This window comes from Phyllopteryx taeniolatus, chromosome 12 (assembly GCF_024500385.1).
Source record: "Phyllopteryx taeniolatus isolate TA_2022b chromosome 12, UOR_Ptae_1.2, whole genome shotgun sequence".
Lineage (NCBI taxonomy): Eukaryota > Metazoa > Chordata > Actinopteri > Syngnathiformes > Syngnathidae > Phyllopteryx > Phyllopteryx taeniolatus.
Window position 1 is genome coordinate 19,657,928 of NC_084513.1, and position 22,997 is coordinate 19,680,924.

At 40.4% G+C, this 22,997-nt stretch overlaps 1 protein-coding gene across 5 annotated transcripts; it reads right to left on the reverse strand.

Annotated features, from left to right (window-relative positions):
• Positions 1 to 1,116: 1,116 nt before the first annotated feature.
• morc3a (MORC family CW-type zinc finger 3a) lies at positions 1,117 to 22,873 on the reverse strand. 5 transcript variants are annotated; one of them, XM_061791963.1, is made up of 19 exons: positions 22,789 to 22,873; positions 22,234 to 22,306; positions 19,106 to 19,238; positions 17,409 to 17,632; positions 16,791 to 16,947; positions 16,088 to 16,226; positions 15,019 to 15,147; positions 14,802 to 14,921; positions 13,871 to 13,968; positions 13,670 to 13,777; positions 11,792 to 11,920; positions 11,023 to 11,097; positions 10,909 to 10,948; positions 10,697 to 10,807; positions 8,597 to 8,693; positions 6,672 to 6,744; positions 5,843 to 6,581; positions 4,316 to 4,491; positions 1,117 to 4,221 (listed from the first exon to the last, which is right to left on the reverse strand). In XM_061791963.1, exons 1-19 carry the CDS (start codon positions 22,825 to 22,827, stop codon positions 4,059 to 4,061), a joined length of 2,823 nt encoding a protein of 940 aa, XP_061647947.1. In that variant the 5' UTR covers positions 22,828 to 22,873; the 3' UTR covers positions 1,117 to 4,058. The 5 variants fall into 5 exon arrangements, with proteins under 5 accessions (XP_061647947.1, XP_061647948.1, XP_061647949.1 ...); XM_061791964.1 differs by lacking the exons at positions 14,802 to 14,921; positions 15,019 to 15,147; XM_061791965.1 differs by lacking the exons at positions 1,117 to 4,221; positions 4,316 to 4,491; positions 8,597 to 8,693 and having other exon boundaries at positions 6,347 to 6,581.
• Between the last annotated feature and the right edge of the window lie 124 nt (positions 22,874 to 22,997).

Below are 22,997 nucleotides of genomic sequence, written 5' to 3' on the forward strand. Positions count from 1 at the left end.
CATCACAGTTCAGAGGTTCCGTATCTGAATTTCGCCTTTGGGTTTCATGGGTGAAGTTAGCATGTCGTTCTTGTTTGTGTGTGTTTTCTTCAGGAACTCCGGCTTCCTCACACATTCCCAAAACATGCATGTTAGGTTAACTGAAGACTTTAAATGCCCATAGGTGTAAATAGTTATTTGTCAACATGTGCCCTGTGATTGGCTGGTAACCAGTCGACCAGTGATGAGGACAAGCGCTATAGGCAGGGGTGCACATCATTTTCGTCTGGTTTTCAAAAGACCAATAGAGGATGCTGCTCGGTGCTCATTTTCTTCTCGACCCACCGACCTACCGGTTCATGTAAACACAATAGGGCTGGGCGATATGGCCAAAATCCTATCATAACTATTTTCATATCAGTTGATATCGATTTATTACGATGTTACACAAATCAGTATATTTTTCAATCTTAAATGTTACGTTACTCTTAAACCGAAAGTAGACTCGAATTCTGCATGACAACAGCAGAGCCGGTGGTTCGATATTCAGGCCTGAGAATGGGGAAGAAGAAAAAAAGTGAGAATCAAACTCGAACTTTTTTCAATTTGCCTACAAAAAATGACAGAGATTAATTATGCTAGGTCTCATTTCTTTAAATAGTGGTTATCATGGCTTACTTTTTAGAAATATTTTAGGTGTTTGTCAGATGCATCTCAAAATTGAAAAAAAATTAGACCAAAACCTGTTGTACACAACTTCATCAGAAATAAAATTACTCAAACACAGCAATTACCGTAATTTCTCGTGTATAATGCGCACCCATGTAGAATACGCACCCCCAAAGTTTACTAAAGTTTTATTTGGAAAACCCTTCTATGTTTAATGCATTTTTACAATGCAGGATTTTACTTCTACGCATATAATCAAAACGAAGTATCTGTATTTTGTTAGTTTTCCCAAAGAATTATTCTGAAGCACGTTATTTGAACACATACTTTCTATTTACTTGCTCTTATTTTGAAATTCACAGCCCTACTTTTATTTAGTAAATGAGAAAACACACAGTTGTGCTCATGTTTGATTACCCAGGCAGAATTTGTAAGATGGGTACAATTCTTTAAAGAAAACATGGAGGGCCAGGTGGAACACATTTAATTTTAATGGGATTCAAATTATACTGTCAAGCGTTTCAGAAAAGCATTATCATTAAACAAAACATAACCATAAAAAATTAAGGATGGTTGTTGTTCAGTCATATTTACCTCTTGGTGGCGGTGGCATATTGGAATCAAAGTGTACAGCTTTTTCATAACCTATAGATGGCAGCATTCATTTATAAAATGTGAATTTTTTTTTTTCCCCATTTCCCCCTATACCTATGTATAATGAGCACTATTGACGTGACAATTTTTTAAGGGAAAAATGCACATTATACATGAGAAATAACAGTATATCAGGTAATAACACCGATAGCAGTATTACTTCAGATGTAAAAGTCTACAACCCCAATTCCAATGAAGTTGGGATGTTGTGTTAAACATGAATAAAAACTGAATACAATGATTTGCAAATCATGTTTAACCTATATTTAATTTAATACATTTAATGTTCAAACCTTTTAGCAAATAATCCTGAATTTAGGCGGCATGGTGGACGACTGGTTGGAGCGTCTGCCTCACAGTTCTGAGGAACGGGTTCAATCCCCGGCCCCGCCTGTGTGGAGGTTGCATGTTCTCTCCATCCCTGCGTGGGTTTTCTCCGGGCACTCCGGTTGCCTCCCACATCCCCAAAACATGCGTGGTCGATTGATTGAAGACTCTAAATTGCCCCTAGGTGTGAATGTGCGTGCGAATGGTTGTTTGTTTATATGTGCCCTGTGATTGGCTGGCAACCAGTTCAGGGTGTACCCCGCCTCCTGCCTGATGATAGCTGGGGTAGGCTCCAGCATGCCCGCGACCCTTGTGAGGATAAGCGGCTCAGAAAATGGATGGATGGAATCATGAACTTAGAATTCTATGGCCGAATACGTTCCAAAAAAGCTGAGACATGGTCATGTTTACCACTGTGGTATATCACCTTTTCTTTTAACAACATTCAATAAACGTGTGCGAACTGAGGACACCAATTGTTGAAGCTTTGTAGGTGGAATTCTTTCCCATTCTTGCTTGATGTACAGCTTCAGCTGTTCAACAGTCCGGGGTCTCCGTTGTCATATTTTACGCTTCATAATGCAGCGCACATTTTCAATGCGAGACAGGTCTGGACTGCAGGCAGGCCAGTCTAGTACCGGCACTCTTTTACTACGAAGCCACGCTGTTGTGACACGTGCAGAATGTGGTTTGGCATTGTCTTGCTGAAATAAGCAGGGGCGTCCATGAAAAAGATGTTGCTTGGATGGCAGCATGTTTCTCCAAAACCTGTATGTACCTTTCAGCATTAATGGTGGCTTCACAGATGTGTAAGTTACCCATCCCATTGGCAATAACACAGCCCCATACCATCACAGATGCTGGCTTTTGAACTTTGCGTCCATAACAGTCCGGATGGTTCTTTTCCTCTTTGGCCCAGAGGACACGACATCCACAATTTCCAAAAACAATTTGAAATGCCCAAAAATGTTCTCAACGGATTTACGCGATTCAAAAGAATGATATTTTTCATCGGAAAAACTCTGAAATCCACGAATCCGCGGAAAATTCTCAGGCCTAGATATTACATAGGTTGCCACTTGTGTGTGATTCCACAACATTTTTATTCTGTTTTGAAGGACAGAATAAAAGGAAAAAAAGATGGATTCTTCGGAAGGAGCAATTGTTGTAAAATCCCTATTATTGCTGCGCATTGTGCATGCATTGGTTGGTGCGGAACCAAAAACGTGGAATTGTTTTTGTTTACACAGTAATTATTGTATGATTATTCCCTGCTATAAAAACAAAATAATATTTAATACATTCATTTGTCTTCCGTTCCGCTTATCCTCACACGGGCCGCGGGCGTGCTGGAGCCTATCCCAGCTATCTTCGGGCGAGAGGCGAGGTACACCCTGAACCGGTCGACAGCCAATCGCAGGGCACATGGGAACAAACAACCATTCGCACTCACATTCACACCTACGGGCAATTTAGAGTCTTCGATTAACCTACCACCCATGTTTTTGGGATGTGGGAGGAAACCGGAGTGCCCGGAGAAAACCCACCCAGGCACGGGGAGAACATGCAAACTCCACACAGGCAGGACCGGGGATTGAACCCCGCTCCTCAGAACTGTGAGGCAGATGTGCTAACCAGTCTCACACCGTGTCACCACAAAATAATATGTCTAGCTTTTTTACAAACGGGAGACAAGGGGCCACGCTCTGCACATTGCTAGGGACAATGCTTCACTTCCGGTCCGTCGTTTCCGCTATGTCAGTTTCGGTGCACTTCAAAGTGGCCAGTGCAGGAATGTCACCGGTCGACAAGAAATATAAAAGATCAAATACTGAAAAATACAGCAAGATGTGAGAGGAGATGATAGACTTAATCAGCATTATGTCATCTCCTCTATTAATGGGCTTAGGTGACATTTTTTTCTTTTCTTGAAGTTACACAGTCTAGATTTAACCTTTTTGCTGTCAAAAGTTGAACATGACATGGAATATTATACATCTGTCTCAGACAAAACATTTATAAACACGTGACCACGCAAAAGCTTTTGGGTTTTCCCATTCGATTGTTTTTTTTTTTTTAACCTAAAATGGTAATCACTACCATGCTAATGCTAATTTCGAATGCTAACCATTTAGCAAAGGCTGGTTTAGTTGTCTCAAATTCTGTACAGTTTATACCATAAACTCAGCACCAACATATGCATCCTAAAGATAGAGGTCCAGCCCTCATAAATGAGAATAAAATGATAATACAGTAGTTAAAAAAGAAAACAAAAAATACGCAAATGCGCACTGACAATTGAATCTGGTGCGCTTTTAATATTTTCAATGTGTAGTAGAGCACACAGTATGTGCATCCCTGGCTATAGAAAATGGATGGATGGACAGATGAATACCAATCCCTCACAGATCAATAAACCTGCATTAGCTCTACTTTGAGCATGGCGCGTCACTTCTGTCTGAGGAGTTGACAGTGAGATATTGTTCCAGGATCTCGTCGATGACGTCACATTCATAATTGACTTGGCCCAGGTCCAGATAAGGCACACGGTTGACGAGAAGGCGCCCAATGTTGTAACGCAGTTCAACCAACCTGACAGAAAGAGAAGCACAAATATTGTGTATTGCTGGCAAAGTGGTCATTGACAGACCACTGAAGATCAAATGGGTTTTCTTCTTCTCCCAACCTTTTGAAGTACTCTGAATTTGTTGGGCTGTTTGCTGGTTGTGTGGATAAATCTTCATTCTGCAGTGGCGCTCTGCTCCCACTCTCCTGCGTTTGTCCTCCTGCTTGCTGCAGCCTCATCCTGAGCTCCTGACACTGGCTGGACAGGTTTGCCTTTTCCAACTTTACATTCTTCAACTGATGATTCCCGCAGAGGACAGGTGGGAGGGACAGGACGCAGCAAGCGTTAGACACAGCAAACCCACACAGGTTACAGTAGATCCGGTTATACTGACAAGCACTCCGGTGCGGTTTTCACAGATGGTTTTCCAACAGTTTCTCCAGAAATTCTGCATTTGTTCAAACTGCACTGGTACCTTGACTTGAGTTTAATTTGTTTTGTGACAAAGCTCGAAACTCAAATTATTCGTACTGTATAGCAAATACATTGTCCACGCTGAAATGCTATAAATCCATTCCGGCCCCTAAAAAAATATATATTTTTAGTTACGCATTTTGTTTATGGTATAAAAGTTGTTTTAAAAACAATACAAAGAAAATTCATGTGCGTAGCTACCGTAGTATTTGAAAAAAAAATTACAAATTTAAATTAAAATACATCAATAAATAAATAAATAAGATACGATAAAATCAACCAAGCAACGGCCCGTAAGTTGAAAATCCCATAGGGCAACCGCAAGTCAAGGTACAACTGTAACGGTTTCATTAGATAAGATCCAAAGTCTGTGTGTTTGAGCTCTTGCATGAACCACCAAATTTGATGTTACTGCGCTGGCTTGGTTACGTGGTCTACGACATCACTGCCAAACTCTTTGAAACGATGATGCAAGTCCATCTTGGTGACCCCTGAAGCAGCCGAGTGGCACAAACTGACAGCAACGGAAATGGAAGTAAGGAGTTCTTTGAAACCACGGAGCGTGATTTTTGTCCTCAACGAGAATTCTGATAAAGCATCAGATGCTCCAGAAGGGTGGTGTGCTACCCAGTGTGGAACCCCGATGACTGCTAATAGGGAAGCCAAGAATACTTTGAGGATCTCCGCAGACAGACCTTTCGTAGAGGAAGCATACAGTAGAGAATGTGGACAGATGGCTATTCACTGAGGCAGTCACACAAGTCCTCAGCTGCAGGACCCCAAGCATGCAAATTCCCAAGAATACCTCAACATCTGGGATGTCACAAGAGACGTTGAAACAGTACCTCTGTATTGATGGGAGAATTATTAGCATTCTCTGAACTATTACTCAAATTCTTACAATTTTTCATAGCTTGCCCCACTTTGATGCTTAGGATCGTCAAAACTTAAATATCGGACAAAGATAACCCAAGCAAACATAAAATACAGTCTTTAAACGGTGATTTTATTTATTAAGGAAAAAACTGTTCAAAGGTACCCGGCATTGTGTGTCCGCTGATAATGTAGTGGGCTGGTTTGGAGAGAAAACGCCAGGGCTGAATTTTTGCCACAGTCTACCCCCAGTGGAGGTAGCAACACTAGTCACATGCACAATGACGTTGAAACACTGACCTGAGAGCGCAGTTGATTCCTCTCCATGGTTCTTTGATCGAGTTCCCGGACAAGAGAGTCAACTTGCCACGTGATGTTGCCCAAATCCTCCTCGGCCTGGGTAGCACTAGGTTTGATCCGAGCAGTTTCCAATAAATCAGCTCTGCTGCTCACAAGTTGATGAATCTTTTCTTCAGCTTTCTCAAACAGGCTTTTATAATCTTTATCAGGCAATGTTTCCTCTGTCTGGCTTGATTGGTGTAAACAATTGACAGTAAACGGCAAAATATTCTCAAGTCGCTCCTCATGGTCCACATCTTGTTGTTCCTTAGTTTCCATAGGCCATTCCAATGACTCAGTGATTTCATTATCATCATCGCTAGCTATATACACAGTCTGATTGGATTCATTTATGCTTTGAGTGTTATTTTCTCTCTTAATCATTCTCGAAAACTGAGTGCCTCGCTCGGCAGTTGCAACAGCCCCACATTCTGTTTGGTCTGGATTTTGTTTAATTATTGCCTTATCCTCCTTTTCACCCTTTATCTGTGGCGCTTCCATCTGGCTGATGCCAGGAGGTGGTGCAGGGGAAGAACTTCCTTCATTGACCAACCCCATAAACTCTTTTGGTTCAAAGGCCTCATTTCTCAGCGGGCTCACATCTACTGATGACGAACCATCTGATGCACCTTCTTGGAAGAGATTTTGTCTATGACTTTTCGGAGTGCTTTGTGACTCGGCAGACATCCTCCTTTTTTTCCTGTAGAACACGAAAAATCACAAAAGCATGCTGACTCGAAGTACAGTGAAAATACAAATAACAAGGCCGCAACTGAGGACATCAGCCTACCTTGAGGGACTGGTTGACAAAGAGTACACGCTTGAAATAATTGGAAAACCATTGCTACTGGGGGAGGTTCCAGCTAGAGAGAAAAGAAGGCTGTGTTGACACTTTTTGGCATGTTTGTTTTGGCTAAAACAAACTTGTGCAATTGCTCTGTGCATTTCGTTTGGTCAAGTGTGAAGGCTATTGTATAAACCCAGAGGATCACCAAAGAAGCAGACTGAGCCCGCTCGTAGTGCAGGTTTCAACTGAAATATGAATTAACTAACATATTTAAGTCAGCAGCCAGCATTTTTGGATGGAAAATTTGGCATTTCATCACTTACATTCCAATCGAGTCCAATGAAAAACATGACAAGTTGGCTCCAAATGCCTATTTTATCTTTAGCTGAGAAAGGAAAAACCTCTTTGCTTGATATAATACCATGACAGCTATGGTTTTTCATTTTGATATGGGTTTAAACCAATCAACACAAAGTACGTAAATTATGGAGATCCTTACATCCTTAAAGACTATAAAAATAGCACTGTATTTGTATATTTCTGAAAGTCAAGTGCAATTTGGAAGTCTACCAAAATGCACCGCACAAAACTGGCTTGATGCATGACACAATGCAACAAGTCAACATATTTGAGAGTTTGTTCTGAGCTTCAAAGCATTCAAGCTACGGTTCGAAATGAGTGCTGGGCGATATATCGAGAAGCTCGATTCAATCTAGATTTTATTAATGCTCAATTTGGAAAAAGGGGATCATCGATTTTATTTTCTATACGTTTCGCTACTCTGAGACTTGCGCCAACTGGCGAGTCATAAATACTCCCCAAAAAGTGTACGTCTATCATTTAGTAAATGTATATAGAAGATGTCATGACGAAGACGGGCATATCCGTATAAAATCACCTGAAGATTAAGCACGTTATAGAGTGTGACGCATGCATCTCGTTAAAGAGAGCCGTGATGCTCCTGTAATGTAAACAAAATAACGCCGAAGAGCGATCGTGGTTGCAATTGAAGCGCCTATGTTTTTGGGTTCCGTGAGTGGCGCGGGAAGATAAGATAATAGTTTGCCTTTCATGGACGAGATAGAAAGTGCTCATGGGGTTTGTTTATGTCAGCATAATATCGCCCAGCACTATTTGAAAATAAAATAAAAAATAATACAACAATTTTATGTTAAAACGGTAAGACCTGTGATGAAGAAATTCGCAGCAATAATCAATAATCCAAAAGTTAGTCTGCTGTGAGGATGTAAATTTTATGAAGCAAACCGACCAGATCAAAAGGAATTGGGGCGGGAATAACTGGCAATAAACCTACAGATAGCACGAAGACACAGTGAGTGAAATGCAAATATACAGGCAAATGGGGATCGGGGGATTGGAGTCTTGGTTCCTGAAGGGGCCTTATACCTCAGTTGGGGGTGTTTGTGATTGAATCAAGGAGGTGAGGGCGCTGGCTAGAATCAAGGCATGTCAGCAAATGGCACGCTGGCAACACTATCTCTATAATAACAGATTTTCTTCCACACCGGACAATAGAATATTCAAATTATCCTTTGAAAAATCATCCATCTCCGGCCCCAGCTAATGACTAATTTAATTTTAGAATTTGTCACAGCCAATCAGAGATGAATTCTAATTATTATTATTCTTCGTACATGTATATTAGGTTCACCTAAATTGTCCATAGATGTGAAAGTGAGCGTGACTGCTATCCAAACCCTGTTGACACGGACCATAGGGAAGCATGTTACAGTAAAGACAAAAAAAATGCCTTTTTTTCTTTCATCTGTAACAATTGTGTGTGGGAATTTAGAGTTTTGCCACATTATGTCACAAACATAAGTACGCTCAGGTTGTGACTTTTGGTCCAATGATAAAAATAAGTGCATCATTTAATGGTTGGGAGGGGGGGGGGGACTACAACTCACACACAGCGGTCACCCCTGGAGAGGATGAAGTCTCCTGTACTGAGTCCATGTTCAACCTTCTCTCTGAGGTAGTGGGAGTAGTGGGGGAATGGACTGTCTGTAGATAAAATAAAAAAGACAGCAGGTGACATTATGGAAAATGTACTTTTGATTGCTTGTACAGAAATAGTTGGGTCTCGAGCGCCTGCCAACTCATCAAGTGTAAAGTTAAACAACCAAGTACATATTTTGCTACCTGCCTACCAACATAGCTACAATCTGGAACATAACTGAACAGTTATGTAAATTATAACTAAGCATACAGTGAAGCCCTGCTAAGTGGAGTATGATGTCAGCAAGTCTGCATGGGAGTGACCTGTGGACAACAGGAGCTCCTGTGTGAGTTTGCGCTTTACTGTCCTCGCGGCATTCAGTAAAGTGCATCAGCACTCTCTCTCTCCCTTTCCACATGCGATAGCATTACAGTAAGTGCAGTGGAACCTCTGTTTACGAATTGAATTTGTTCGCAAACCCAAGTAATGTTCCTCATTGAAATTAATGGAATGTAATTAATCTGTTTCCAGCTGCTTAACAGTTTCTTTTGTATTCGCGTGGTTTAAAATAAATACTGTACCATGTAGAAAAATGTGAAAACACTATTATGAAGAAATAACACTGTGTTCACTACCAAATTACTGTACAACATTCAGCCTTTTTACATCCAGTACTTTTGCATTCACCATGGTTACAGCTAGCCCAAGATGGCTGCAATGCGGTGGCCATTTTGGGCATATCAATGGTGAATGAAAACAATGCAGTTTGGTCACACAGTTGGACGGCAAGTTAACATGCAAGGAAAGGAAGGGGATTTATTAAGACCACCAAGCCTCACGAACGCTATCACCAGACAGCTGTCGCACTATGGCTGAAAGTAGAACCTCTCATAGGGTGGCGAAGACTCATTGGCTGTGACCTGGCTTGCGTGGGGGTTAGGAATAGTGCAATTCAAATTGGATTTATCATTAGAATAGTATAGATCATCGAACCAACCTGGGAATCTATTTTTTTTTTCTTTTTCTCTCTCTCCAGAGTTCAAAATGTTTTTGTTACATACAGAAGTAAAAAAACGTGTTCTCTCTGGCAGTTTGATTTTATAAATGCAACACTAGGTTTTTATACATGCAGATAAAAATTATACATACACCCCCCCTACACATACATACATACATATATAGATACATATACATAAATATTTACATACATATATATATATATATATATATATATATATACACAAACATATACACACATATACACGTACATATATATACATGCACATATATACACACATATACATACGTATACATATATATATATACACTCACACATATACACATTTACGTGTGTGTATATATACACACACACCTATATACATATACACACACACACACACATATATATATATATATATATACACACGCACACACACACACAGTGGCAGTGTTCCCTCGCCACTTCGCGCTTCACATTTCGCGGCTTCAGTGCTTCGCGTGTTTTTCCAAAATATTCATAAAAAAATAAATGTAAAAAAAAAATAAAAGCTTCCTCCAAGGGCGCCCAAGAGGAAGAAGAAGATGATGATGATGACCATCAGCGAAAAAGTGAAACTTTTAGATTTGATCAAAGAGGGCAGAAGTTATGCATCTGTGGCACGGCATTATGGCGTGAATGAACCTACAGTGCGGGACATAAAGAGGAAGCAAACATCCGAAAAACTGCTTCAATAACCTTAATGAGGAAGTGAAACGTATTCAATCCTACTTCTCAGTTTTTCACCTTTCGCGGGGGGGTTCTGGTCCCCATTAACCACAAAAAACGAGGGAACACTGTATATATCTATATATATATATATATATATATATACACATACACACACATGCAGTGTTATCCTCACTTTGGATGTAAAAATGGTTTTGCAACTCCCGATGTTTATCCTCACTTTGGATGTAGAAATGGTTTTGCAACTCCCGATGTTTTTGTTTTTTTGGTAGTACACTGTCAAAATGGCTATTTGAGTGTTAAAGGCTGCAGACCCCCGGTACAGGTGAATGGAAAACACACTTTTTGATGTAGCTTGCGTTTGAGGTCCTCCTCCTGCTGTCGAAGAGCTTGGTTTTGCAGCGTCAGCTTAGCCATGCGCCGCTCTTCCCAACGCCGTCTATCAGCCTCGACCTCAAGGAAAGACATTTAAAAGCGATGCAAAAACAGTGACGCAAACAGACAGTCTTGTGACGTTAGTATAAATAAACATTGCTCACTGGACTAGCTCTTACCTTCTGCTTACTCATTAGCTTCTTTTTGTCCTCCCTCTCTCTGTAACACGTGCATCACAATGGTCAAAATGTAACTTATAAATTAATGATTACAATTAAGAAAAAAAAACATACTTTTGCTTGTATGTTTTTCTGTATGACGGTTGTTCATCATCAGAGTCCTGAGCCTCTTCTTCAGCCTCGCAATTCCTGGCAAAGCACATTAATAGTACTGAAATACTGGGAGTAGACATGAATCTTAAGAATTGCCCATGGTAGCCAAATAGAGGGGCAATCACTATTTGCTCCTTAAATAAAGCTCTATTATCAGCCATTAGGTCCTCCAAAGTGTTACCACTTTATTCTGTCAAAGCATTATGTGGGAAGATGGATGGGGGCTTTGCTGTTTGGCTTAGCTGTTAGTCCATCCCGACAGCGGCGCTTCCCCCTCTGGCCACAACACCTGCGCTTGCTCCTCTGTCGGCTTAGCTGCTCCGTAGGCCGCAGCGTCTTTCCAGCTTAAGCTCTCCGAGGCTCGTAAATGCGCCCGAATACGCTACGAAATCCAAAGTCACTGGATGATTGTAATTCCAGCAAGCGCTGGAAATCATGTCATATTGACTATTTTTGGTATCATAGCTGAAGAATTGTGGTCGAAATATCAGTAACTGTTGTGAGCTAATACACACTTCTGAAGCACGCTGTTGTTGTGATGACGTGGGCTCTGCATGTCTGGATCCAGAGCTTGTACGGAGTCTAGAATGGACTGCTTGTGTGTGTGCTTATAATCGGACATTTTAGGTCTATTCCGATATATACCGATACTGCTTTTTGTGCTGGCATCGAATCATTAACCAATATCGAAGATCCGATCGGGACATCCCGAATTGATAAAACTGAATACCTGAACTGAGGATCGGGATTCATATGACAGAACCAACTGTCCGGCAGTCTGCTACAGTCGATCCCGTCAGGCAGTTTGCGCCATTTCCTGCAAAGGTCACACATCACCCAGTTCTGATCCGCACGCTTGCTGTAGACAAAAGAAAAAGTACAGTAAATCAAGCAAGCTGGCGATCTCTAGCCCATCTTTGCCTGCCAAAGATGTTTCCTACATGCTGCGTTTGCACCAGGTAGTGATTGAAATCATCTGTGGCCATCAAACATTTCGAATCCCATCAGTATTTAAAGGGAACATAAAGCATTGCTGAAAATTGACTGATGGAGCTAATTTACATGATAACCGCCTCACAACAAGTTTCTCCGCCCATGAGACACGATCAGCAACAAAAAACTAAGTTGTTGAGCGGTGGCGGAGGGAGGGTATTTGTGTTTAGTGACATACATACAGTATAGTCTATGAAGCGCTGCCTCCACAAGTGAAAATCTTTTTATATTTATGGTAGCTCGCAAGTTGAAGTCATTCTAGTCTCTTAGTATCCCCGCTTTAATGTTTAAGATCACCCAAAAAATCGGATTCAAATCCAGACTTTGACTAGGTCACCCCAAATGTATTTATTTATTTCTTTTAAATCAAGCCATTCAGTAGTTGACTTGTGGTTTTTTTTGGAATAGTTGTCCTGCTGGAGACACCAAGTGTTCTTCAGGTTGAGGTCATGAACTGATGGCCGAACATTTCACCTTCAAGGTTTTCTGCTGAAGAGCAGAAATCATGGTTCCACCAATCACAGCAAGTTGTCCATGTTCTGAACGAGCAAATGAGCAACAGACTACTACTACCTCCCCGTTTGACTGTTGGTATGACATTCTTTTTCTGAAATGCTGTGTTACATTTACACGAGACATACACCTTTCAAAAAGTTAGACTTTTGTCTAAGTCCATCGAATATTCTCCCAAAGGTCCTGGGCATCATTCAGGTGGTGTTTTTTGTTGTTGTTTTTTTTTTTAGTAAGATGAGCCTTTATGTTCTTTTTGATCAGCAGTGTTTTTTTTGCATTTTTTCCCCCACTACTGTTCCATGTTTTCTCTATTTGGTTCTCACCATGGTTCCATGGAATCCTAAAGCTTTAGAAATGGCTTTCTAGACTAACACATCGATTACTTTATTTCTTGTCTGCTGTTGAATTTCTTTGGATCGTGGCATTTTGTTTCAGCTTTTTGAGATATTTTGGCCGACTCATTTCTTGATTGAACAGGTCTGGAGGTAATCAGGCTTGGGTTTTTATTCAGTGAAAATTAACCCAAAAATTAGTTTAGCCACAGTTTAATTCATGATTTAACCAAGGGGGGCATCACTTTTTCCACACAGGGACAAGTAGCTTTGAATAGTTTTTTTTCCCCTTAATAAATGAAATCATAATTTAAAAAACAGCATTTTAAGTTTTCTTGGGTTATCTTTTGCTGATATTTAGATTTGTTTGATGATCTTAAAACAAAGTGGGGAAACTATGCAAAATATAAGAATAAGAGAAAGGGACCAATACTTTTTCACAACACTGTATACGTTACTCCCTTGCATGAAACAGGCTAATTACAGTAAGGAAGAGGGTATGTAAAGAGTAAAATAATTCTCAATCCTTGTGTTATCAGACCAAAGCATCTCATAGAAAAAACAACTGCAACGGTTTTAAATTGTGAAAAAAATGCCACGATACATCACCTTTAAATACTTCCTCCTCTCAATATGAGCACAGGACAGACAAAGATAAAACTGAGAATGCAATATTATTACTATTATATGATGATATTATTTAAGAAAAAAAAAATCCATTATTCTGACTGTGACAACGGAATTGAGTTTGGTTCTGTATCAGTACTAACCTGATGTCATCCACTTCCACCTTTCTGTCTGGGTTGTCTCTGGTCAACCTGTAGCGAATTTCATTGCAATATTCATCCAGCTTGATTGTCAAACTGGCCATAGTTTTCCTGTAAAACAAAAAAACAAGCATATTGACTGCTGTTGATGTCACAGAGTAGCACATGATGGCGGCATTTCAATGAATCGTAGGGGCTATTTACCTGTACTTGTCATTCTCACTAAAGCTTTGTTTGTTGTGCATCGGCTCAAGGAAGTTGCACTCTATGACCCCAATGACGCCGACACCTTTGCTGTTGGGCTGTTAGATGTCAACAGACAACGTATGTAGAGTTTAAGAGCTAAATTATTTGCTTAAGAGGATTCTTTTCCAACAATCCCCCCAACAAACAATGCACAACACAATATAATCACATGCACAAAGAATATGAAAAGGTAGCGTTTTATTGATATTACAGTTTTTCTTGTTTTTGTTTTTACCCGTGTGTGGAGAATTTGAAACGGAATGGAATATTAATGAGGGAGTTTCCCCCTAACGACGCTTGCTGACGGACAGTGGCCTCTCTGCCAGGCATCCTAACGACTATCTTTTTTTTGCATTCCGAAAGAATGACACCATACGTGGTTTGGGACGTGCCCCAAACTTGGAGCATAAATAAATAGTTGAGTTTTTCATCACCAACTCAGGCTAGTCTGCTCAGATGAGAGGCGAAAGGTCTGCTAAGACAACTAGAACAGTCCAGTTGCAATCGATTCAATGTCCGTAGAATGAAATGACCTTGGATGAATGAGAATATTCACAGGTATTTTAAAACTTTTCATGTACAGTTCATACAGGTTTTATGATGGACAGCAGATTGACTCATCATCCATGACAGACGGTCAATGGAATCATAAGATAAACGCTTATTAAAATGTCCAATGCAGACTATATACAGTGATGATACCGAGGTTAACTCTTTTTTACACTTACACTTTTAAGAATGACAAAATTGAGGGGGGGGGGGGGGGGGGGGAGTCTGTCTTTTTAAATAGCATATGCAAACTTCCGGTTTCAACTGTACATACTTTGCTAACATTGATTGAATTGTCTGTTTTCCCATTAATCTCAGTTGATTACTGTACAAAACCCACCTTGAGTTGGCAGCCTATACGCTCATAGGCCTTTATGAGACGATTCTTGTGATACATCATGATGCCATAGTGGTCTGTGCTTTTGGTGTTGTAGCCAAAAATAATGGGAATTCTTTTGGTCTGTCATACAATTTAAGGAAATTGAAACCAACACAATTGACATTCTTACATATGCTATTAAAAAAAAAGAGACATCATAATTATAATAACAGGATACAAGAGAGATGGGCTTGTAGTGGTCTGTTTTGCTGTTGGCCAGACTCTTGGCTATTAGCTGAGTTTTCACTTTCTGACCTCGTATAATGACATGCATGCGAGGCTTCAGGTACAAGATACTGCAGTACGCCTGTATGCATGGGAAAAGAAAAACAATATATATAAAAATATATACATAGACATACTGAATATAATTTGTGTCATGTTTTAAACGTGCTGCATTATATTAGTGGTTGATTTCATGTTATACTTGTAAGGATTCTGTATCAAAACTAAAAATGCAGTTTTCAAATACACGGTCCTGTATCATCTTTAAAATGGCAGAACGGCGGCACGACCCTTTCAACTCCCAGACCGTGTGCCTCCATTTCACATACAGCCATATGAGCTCACAGTGCGAGCAAACTTAATAGATTACTATTACAAGTAAGTTTAAGAAAAAAAACAACAACATAAGACTAGATTGAAGATCAAGCCTCCCTCTACTGCGACTACTTCTTTCGGTGTGCAAACCTGTGGCTGCATGGCTCGGCTAATACGCAAGAAACATTGCTAAAGTGAAGGAAGAACAGTGAGACAGTAAGAGAAAAGGTTTTTCTGATTACTTACGACTTACAGACTGGAAGTGTGCTACTTCAGAGACGGTTTGATTATTATTATTATTATTTTTTTTTTTACAATCATGTATAGTTAAGTGTTCCAAAACAATAGTCCAGTTTTTATTCATTCATTATCTTTTTTTAAGACGCCAGCCCTCCCACCCCCCCAAAAAAAATCCAATCACGCATGAAACCGTGGGTCAAAAATTGTGATGCGTAGCAAATTGTGACTTTGGTGTATCGTAACCCCCCTAACACTTGAGTCATTGTAAAAATGCTCAAAATATGATCAGAATCAGAATCATCATTTTTTGCCAAGTATGTCCAAAAAACACACAAGGAATTTGTCTCCGGTAATTGGAGCCGCTCTAGTACGACAACAGACATTCAATTGACAGAGAACACTTTGGAGACATAAAGACATTGAAAAAACAGTCACTGAGCAATAAAGGTCGATGCAATGTTTCTTACCCGTAGTGAGTAAACACTCTCAGGTATGTGTGAGGGGATTCTGTCACCAGCCGAGGTCAAGTCCTCATAGACATCGGACGGAATTTGAATATCGTAACGGTCTGCCTGAAAATCAAACTCTAAGGCTTCTGTGGATGTCCTGACGGAAAGGGATAAATTGGCATCAGCATTCATTTGTTATCCACACATCTTTACAGTTTACATAAAAAAAAAAAAATTAAGACAACACTGTTAAAATTGTTTTTTAATGTTAAACATACACCACAATGAATAATTTCACAACTTCAATTTTTGTTTTAAGAGGAAGCAAACTCGCAATATATATGTATATTTTTTTGCAGGTATACGTTATATGTGCCACCACTAATCAAAACATGGTATACTGGTAAATATTGCATTCGTGGAATAAGAAGTACAGAATAATTCATCAATCTCCGCCATTGTCAGGGGGCCGCCATTTTAGGTAATATCTACACAAGGCTCAGACAGGTCTAGCGGTTACACTGTACACTTGCCTATGTACAGCTGACCCAAGACTCAATTTTAAGCACAACAGCTCATTGATTTATACCGAGACAAGACCTTGACGACACGGAGGCCCTTTTAAGACCGCAATATCGTGAATACTGTGACATCCCTACAAAATATTCAAACTGACTACCGCCCTCTACCCATTGGAAAAAAAATCATGTGAACTGTAAACCTGCGCAGGTTCCAGATTATGATGCGTGTGCCGGTCGTCGCGGTGGAGCAGGTGGACGTGATGGCGCTGATCTCAGTGAGTAGGTCCGTCTCAGTTACGAAAGGAGAGTAGTGCAGGATGTCCTGCAGACTGGCTCTGTGCTCCTCTCTTACACATAGTACAATGCACATTAAGGACAAAATGCATATAGCATCATAGACAACGCTAAGGAGCAATATGACTAATATACAGGTTATGTCAATAAATTTGAATATTGTGGGGGAAACCTAATGGGCTCCAGCACACTCACGACCCTAGTGTGGCTAAAGCGGTACAGAAAATGGATGGATGGATAGTTCAGCTCAAAAAGGTAAACTCAGATTCATGGCACAGTAAAATATTTCATTTTATTTTCTATAATGTTGATAATCACAACTTGTAGCTAACGAAAACCCATAATTCACCACCTCAAAAAATGGGAATATTACATGACAAACAATTAAATTTAAAAATTCCGTAAAATTTGGCCTTCTGAATACTATTTTAGATGTGTTTTTTTAATCTGTACAATATAAGAGTTTCATATAAACTTGTCAGCTGGTGGCGGGCGGGGGCGTATGCTTGCGCAACAAAGGATATGGTTGCCGTCTGTGTGCTCAAAGCATACAATGGGAACAATAATCTGTTGGGCGTTGATCTTTTCCAGGTATGTTTGAGAGAGCATCCCGACGCATGACGCATTCTTGGACCTGGAAAAGACGATGGCGTCTCTTCCGAGACGCATGGATCCGGATTTGAAACCGTTGCCGTACATCCCGATGGGTTCCACTCCCTTTACGGAAACCTTGTCGCTGTAGCCGAAGCTTAAAAATGGACAGAGATGCGCACGTGAAAGAAATTGCAGTTTTACCAAGTAGACAACCAGTTACGACTTAATTTCTAATTGTTGATCAGTGCAATAGCTCTAGCAAGACTTTGCCCTTAATAATGCTCAGATTTGATTGACACTGTCTGGGAGGCATGCATTCTTCTTCTTCATCGTCATCATCATCATCATGCTGTGGGGATGCTTTTCTTCAGCAGGGACAGGGAAGTTCGTAAGAGTTGATGGCAAGATGGCTGGCGCTAAATACAGGGCCATCCTGGAACCAGCAAGACAATGACCCTGAACATTAAGCCAGAGCTACAATTGAACGGTTTAAATCACAGGATATTGATGTGTTGGAATGGACCAGTCAAAGTCCAGACCCCAAACCCAATTGAGCATCTGTGGCAAGAATTAAAAATTGCTGTTCACAGACACTATCCATCCAATCTGGCTGAGTTGGAGTTTGAGAAGATTAACATGATGAAACTTTTGCACAATGTGTAAATTTGGTAGAGACGTACCCCAAAAGACTCTACAAAGTATTGCTGCAGGGGTACTAAATACAAATGCACAGCACATTTTTCAGATTTGTATTTGCTTAACATTTTGAAAACTATGCATCAATTCCACTTTACAATCATGTGCTACTTTGTGTTGGTCGATCACAAAAAATAAAGAAAGTTGTTCGTGATTGTATGGTGGAAAAATGTGAAAAAGGTCAAGGGGTGAGTATACTTTTTCAAGGCAATGTATATTACTTCAAAAAGGGTAAAATATCAGAAACAGCTCTCAATGTTAAAAGGCAGACACTTCAGCGCAGCTCTTCTATTGGGTCTCATGTAATTGTGCAGGCGGACCAAATATTGAAGCGGGCAGTGGTAGTGTATGCAACAAATAAGTATCAATACATTGAAATGGAAAGTGGGTTTCAAAATAGTCTGAATGAACTATAATTTATAATAATAATAATAGGCACGGTTCAGAATTGTGTATGTGTGAATGCTCTTCAGCATTCCCTAAATTACTTCCACATCATCTTTGGAACAACCTCGTTTTTATTGGATTGTACACCTCTTGCATTGGATACCATTAGATTAGGCACCTAACGTTACGGCCAGCAGATGTAAATCCCTAGCAAATACCTGGATATTCAATAGGGAAAGTATGTCTCCTTCAAGCCATTGGGGCAAAATAAAGTGCACTGCTCGCCTGCAACCAGCAGAGGTGCAATTTTAACTAAGTAGTATTTTAAAGAAGAAGAAATTCAGCTACAACCACTACTCAATACAACACTGGCACCGAAACAGGAGCTCAGAACATTCAAAGAGAGACTCTCCCATCTCCTTAGAAATAATGAAGAAAATAACAATGAATTGATTGTGATCCCCCCACCCCCCACCCCCCTTAAAAATTCAAGGGAAGCTGGTCAAATGTCCATTCCTCGTCTACATGTTAAGTGTGTGTGTACCTGAGCATTTTATGCATGGCCTCATGGTCCAGACCATTCCCATTATCCATGAAACTGAGGCAGTCGTGTCCTTTGACAACAGTCTTATCAATCCAGAAAGCATTGGCCAGGACATCTGGATCGTAGGCATTGTCTGTCAAAGTGAATGAGAGCAGTTGTTTGTTTTCTTGTTAACAGTAGTGCTGCGGGAATAAAAGAGAATGCCTGGATGTGTGTCAAACGGACACAAGTGTGTGGGGATATTGCAACACACGCGTTATGTAACAGTTGTATTGCGGTGCGAAAGATGTGTCGGAAGATGGCAGCGGTGCAAGAATACGCTGAGGTCTGTGGTTCAAGTCAGTGGGGAATGGCCAAATCGTGGAGGGCACCGCAGCATTGAGCAAGACACATTACATGAAACATTCTGTTTGCATGATCCTGGTTCACGTTTTGGCTGTCGTTACAGCTCACAACCATGACATGAGAGGAGCAAAATCCAAACCAAACCCATATTTAAGTGTTTGATAAGCACTTAAAGCATGACAGTGTTCCATTATGATTAGGTATGTTAAAACAACACCTTTGGAAAATTCAAAAGTGAGGCGAAATTAAGCAGGGTACCTGCATATGATAAAAGGGCCTAATTCGAGCATTTTTCCTCTCTTCCGCTCTAATTCAGCAGAGGCCGATTATTGCCATCATCTATTTTACCTTCTACGACTACGCACTCTTCTTTGCATTTTGTGGCAGTCTGGATGGCCCTTGGAATCATGCTGCCTCTAACAGGTCAGTCTTGGTACTACGACAGTAAAAGTACCTTTTGAGACTTGCCCTGTACACCCAAAACTATAACTAATAATTATGATACTGATAGGTCCCTTGCAGCAGTCACTGCTAGGGCCCCAACCAAATAAGTGTCCAGACTCTAATGGTGTCTGAAGTCATGAGGTAGTTATGGCATTCATCTCCTTCTTGGGGACACCATTGGTGAATTCTGACTCAGGCCTTGCTGGTGGGGATATTAGTGAAGCCTGCAGCAGTTGAATGTCGTAAAACATCCAGGTGTCATCAGGCTTGTACCAACTTAGCCCCTTGCTACTCACGTAAACAACTGAGATTATCTGGCATCCCCGCCTACTACTTTCATCTTTGCAGTTGCTTCACCAGTCACCTAAGTCAGCAGGCTCAAAGTGGCATTTTTGACTTTGCAATGATAGCCTGTGAGAGGCCAGCATGATTCAGTACTCAGAAGAGGATTAAACATAAATAATAAAGCATAATATTTCTTATTTACAATGCTAATATAATAATATCCATTGTGTTATGTAGACTTTACACAATCAGGATTTTTGGGGCCGATCACCGATCAGCAAGTTTAAAAAAATCGATAACCGATCCGATCATAAGAATGTGCCTATTTACATGACTTGTTCATTTATTGTATATACTTGTGTACTGTATACTGTGTATCTTAAAGTATTCTCTAGTATATTCTCATTTCAGACAAAAGTTAAAACAATATCCTCTGGGGGCATTCAAGGATTGGCCACTGACATAAGTTTAGGTCAAATCAACATTGCGACATGACAGAAATAATGGGGGCTAACTTACTGTAATTAAATTACTTTTAAAAAATACTGTTAATGACATGCTTGCTCTAACTTTCTCACTGTCCCGGCTATATGGACGGGTGTGTCCAGAGTTTGCATCCGTTTGGCTTTTCCTTTGTTTGTTTTTCTTCCATGCTGCGTTGCTTGAACACGGCATGCTTCTACTTGTGTACATTATTCAGGTGCCCGATCAAATTTGTTGTGATGAAACATTTAGATGACGTTCCCCACGACGTACTTCAGTTGTGCACAGACTGCAAATAATATAGGTGTCGTTTGTCTGAGACAACACAAAATAGTACCACACCGACGATGTGTTTTTTTTCACCGACATGATTGAAAAAACTTTATTGGCCCTCAGATAGTTACAGTACTACGCCACAAGACGTGACAAGGGTAAAAATAAACTTGCTTTTGGATTCATATGCAACAGCGACGCGGAGTAAATGTCTTTTGCAGAGCCGATCGATGACGTCAGTGATCAGATCGGCGAATTATGACATGAAAGCCGATCAGCATAAAATGCTAATTATCGGCCGATAGCGATAAGCCAATCAGATCGGTGTAAAGTCTAGTATTAAGTGAATGTTATGATGTTAGAAGTGAATATTGTTCAAGCTCCCACACTTTTTAAAAAATAAACTAACAGCAAGCAGAAAATGTATATGAAAACAGCAAACGAGAGTTTGCTGACAGGTTGGATAATGACAGGGTCGGTATTTGGCTAATGTCAGCATGTTATGAGCACATGGTGGACATTTACTTGGCTTGCTTACTTGTCATTCAGGTAGCAAGCTGTACCGGCTAAGAAATATATTTTAAATTCCTGAAAGGTTTTGATATTTCACTATGACAGACTGGACATTGAGTCTGATAACCTCCAACTACAGTAAGCCCTCGTTTATCACGGGGGTCACATTTCAAAACACCCCCGTGACAAACGAAATGCACAAAGCATCCACCATATATTTATTATTATTTAGATATATTAGGGCTGTCACTACTGAATATTTTTAGAATGTTTCTCTTGATTATTCCATGGATTGATCCGATACAAAAATATTTTGCATTAAAGTTTATTGCCAAATATTTTTTTTGCCGTTTGCTACTTATTAACCGATTATTGTTGTTTATTTCCATTCCAAATCCATAACAGAAGAAACCCACAAAAGCTGTGAACGCACACTATGGAGATGACATAATCACCATTTAGTGAGTTACGTCTGAAAGACACACGCGAACTACCATCAGCTCTACCATTGCTACTCTGAGGCGTCAATTTCACCAGAAATTCACCAAACCTCTGCCAAGGCTGAATCATTTTATGTGTGTCCACCTGACTTATTGGATTTGCAAGAATCATAGGATGCTACTGTTCCAGTCCTATAAGCAGCGGTATTGACACAGAAACAGATCAAGATTATTATTATTTTTTTTTAAACCATCTGAAGGGTTTTGAGTCCACAATGTAACGGGTAACGGTTGTACTTCGGGACGTATTTATTTCTTGAAATTCCATTGGTCGAGGTGACTCACCTATGAGCTCAGCAATGGCACTAAAAGGCCAGGTGTGGCTGGTAGAATTGGTATGAAGGTACTTGGGAGAAAGCTGCAGGGAAAGCACAAACAATGACGACAAAGTGTTAGTGGACATACCATGCGGGACTTCTTGTAAACAACGGGGTTTTGTTTTCAATATGGCTAAAGCCACAACAAGGGCGGCCCAATTTTATTACTAATGCAGAGTTCCAAGAATCTCTTCGGTCACATCTGAATCAAAACAACGCGCTTTGGCATGAAGGTGCAAATACATGTGGAGGCGCTAAGGTGGAATGGATAGATGCCAAGAAAAGTATGTTGCAAACTATGATAAGAGGGAAAAAAGTGGAGGAATTGCACAAGTCCTCTATCACGGTATGTGAAGCAGTCCTTAGCTTATCGCTAATGCTAATTCAGACGTCGTGTTTGAACGTGCAGCGTTTTACACTCAGCTAACGCAAGTGGAATGTTGAAGAACGGCGATATGTAGTGAATATCAGAGTGCAGCTGGGGGGGGGGGGGGGGGGAAGCGTTAGCTTTTGGACTACTTACAGTACTCAGGGGGACGCCACGGTCCTGCTGTACAGCCATGGCGGTTCATCGAGTGCGGAAGTGACGTCACAGGACTCTGAGTCCCTTCCAAGTAAGAGCTTTTCAAAATATTACAGCATTGTTGTAACTGATTGTTAATCAACATTAGTATGCCTTATGCATGTTAAAAATTATGCGACATAAATAGATACTAAACTGTAATTTTTCTG

Coding starts and splice junctions, on each gene's coding strand:
- morc3a (XM_061791963.1), bottom strand. CDS start 22,827: ATGGCTGTACAGCAGGACCGTGGCGTCCCCCTGAGTACT. Junction 16,227..16,790: donor ATAATCTGGAACCTGCGCAG/GTTTACAGTTCA, acceptor CCTTTCCGTCAG/GACATCCACAGAAGCCTTAG. Junction 13,969..14,801: donor GTATAGGCTGCCAACTCAAG/GTGGGTTTTGTA, acceptor GACATCTAACAG/CCCAACAGCAAAGGTGTCGG.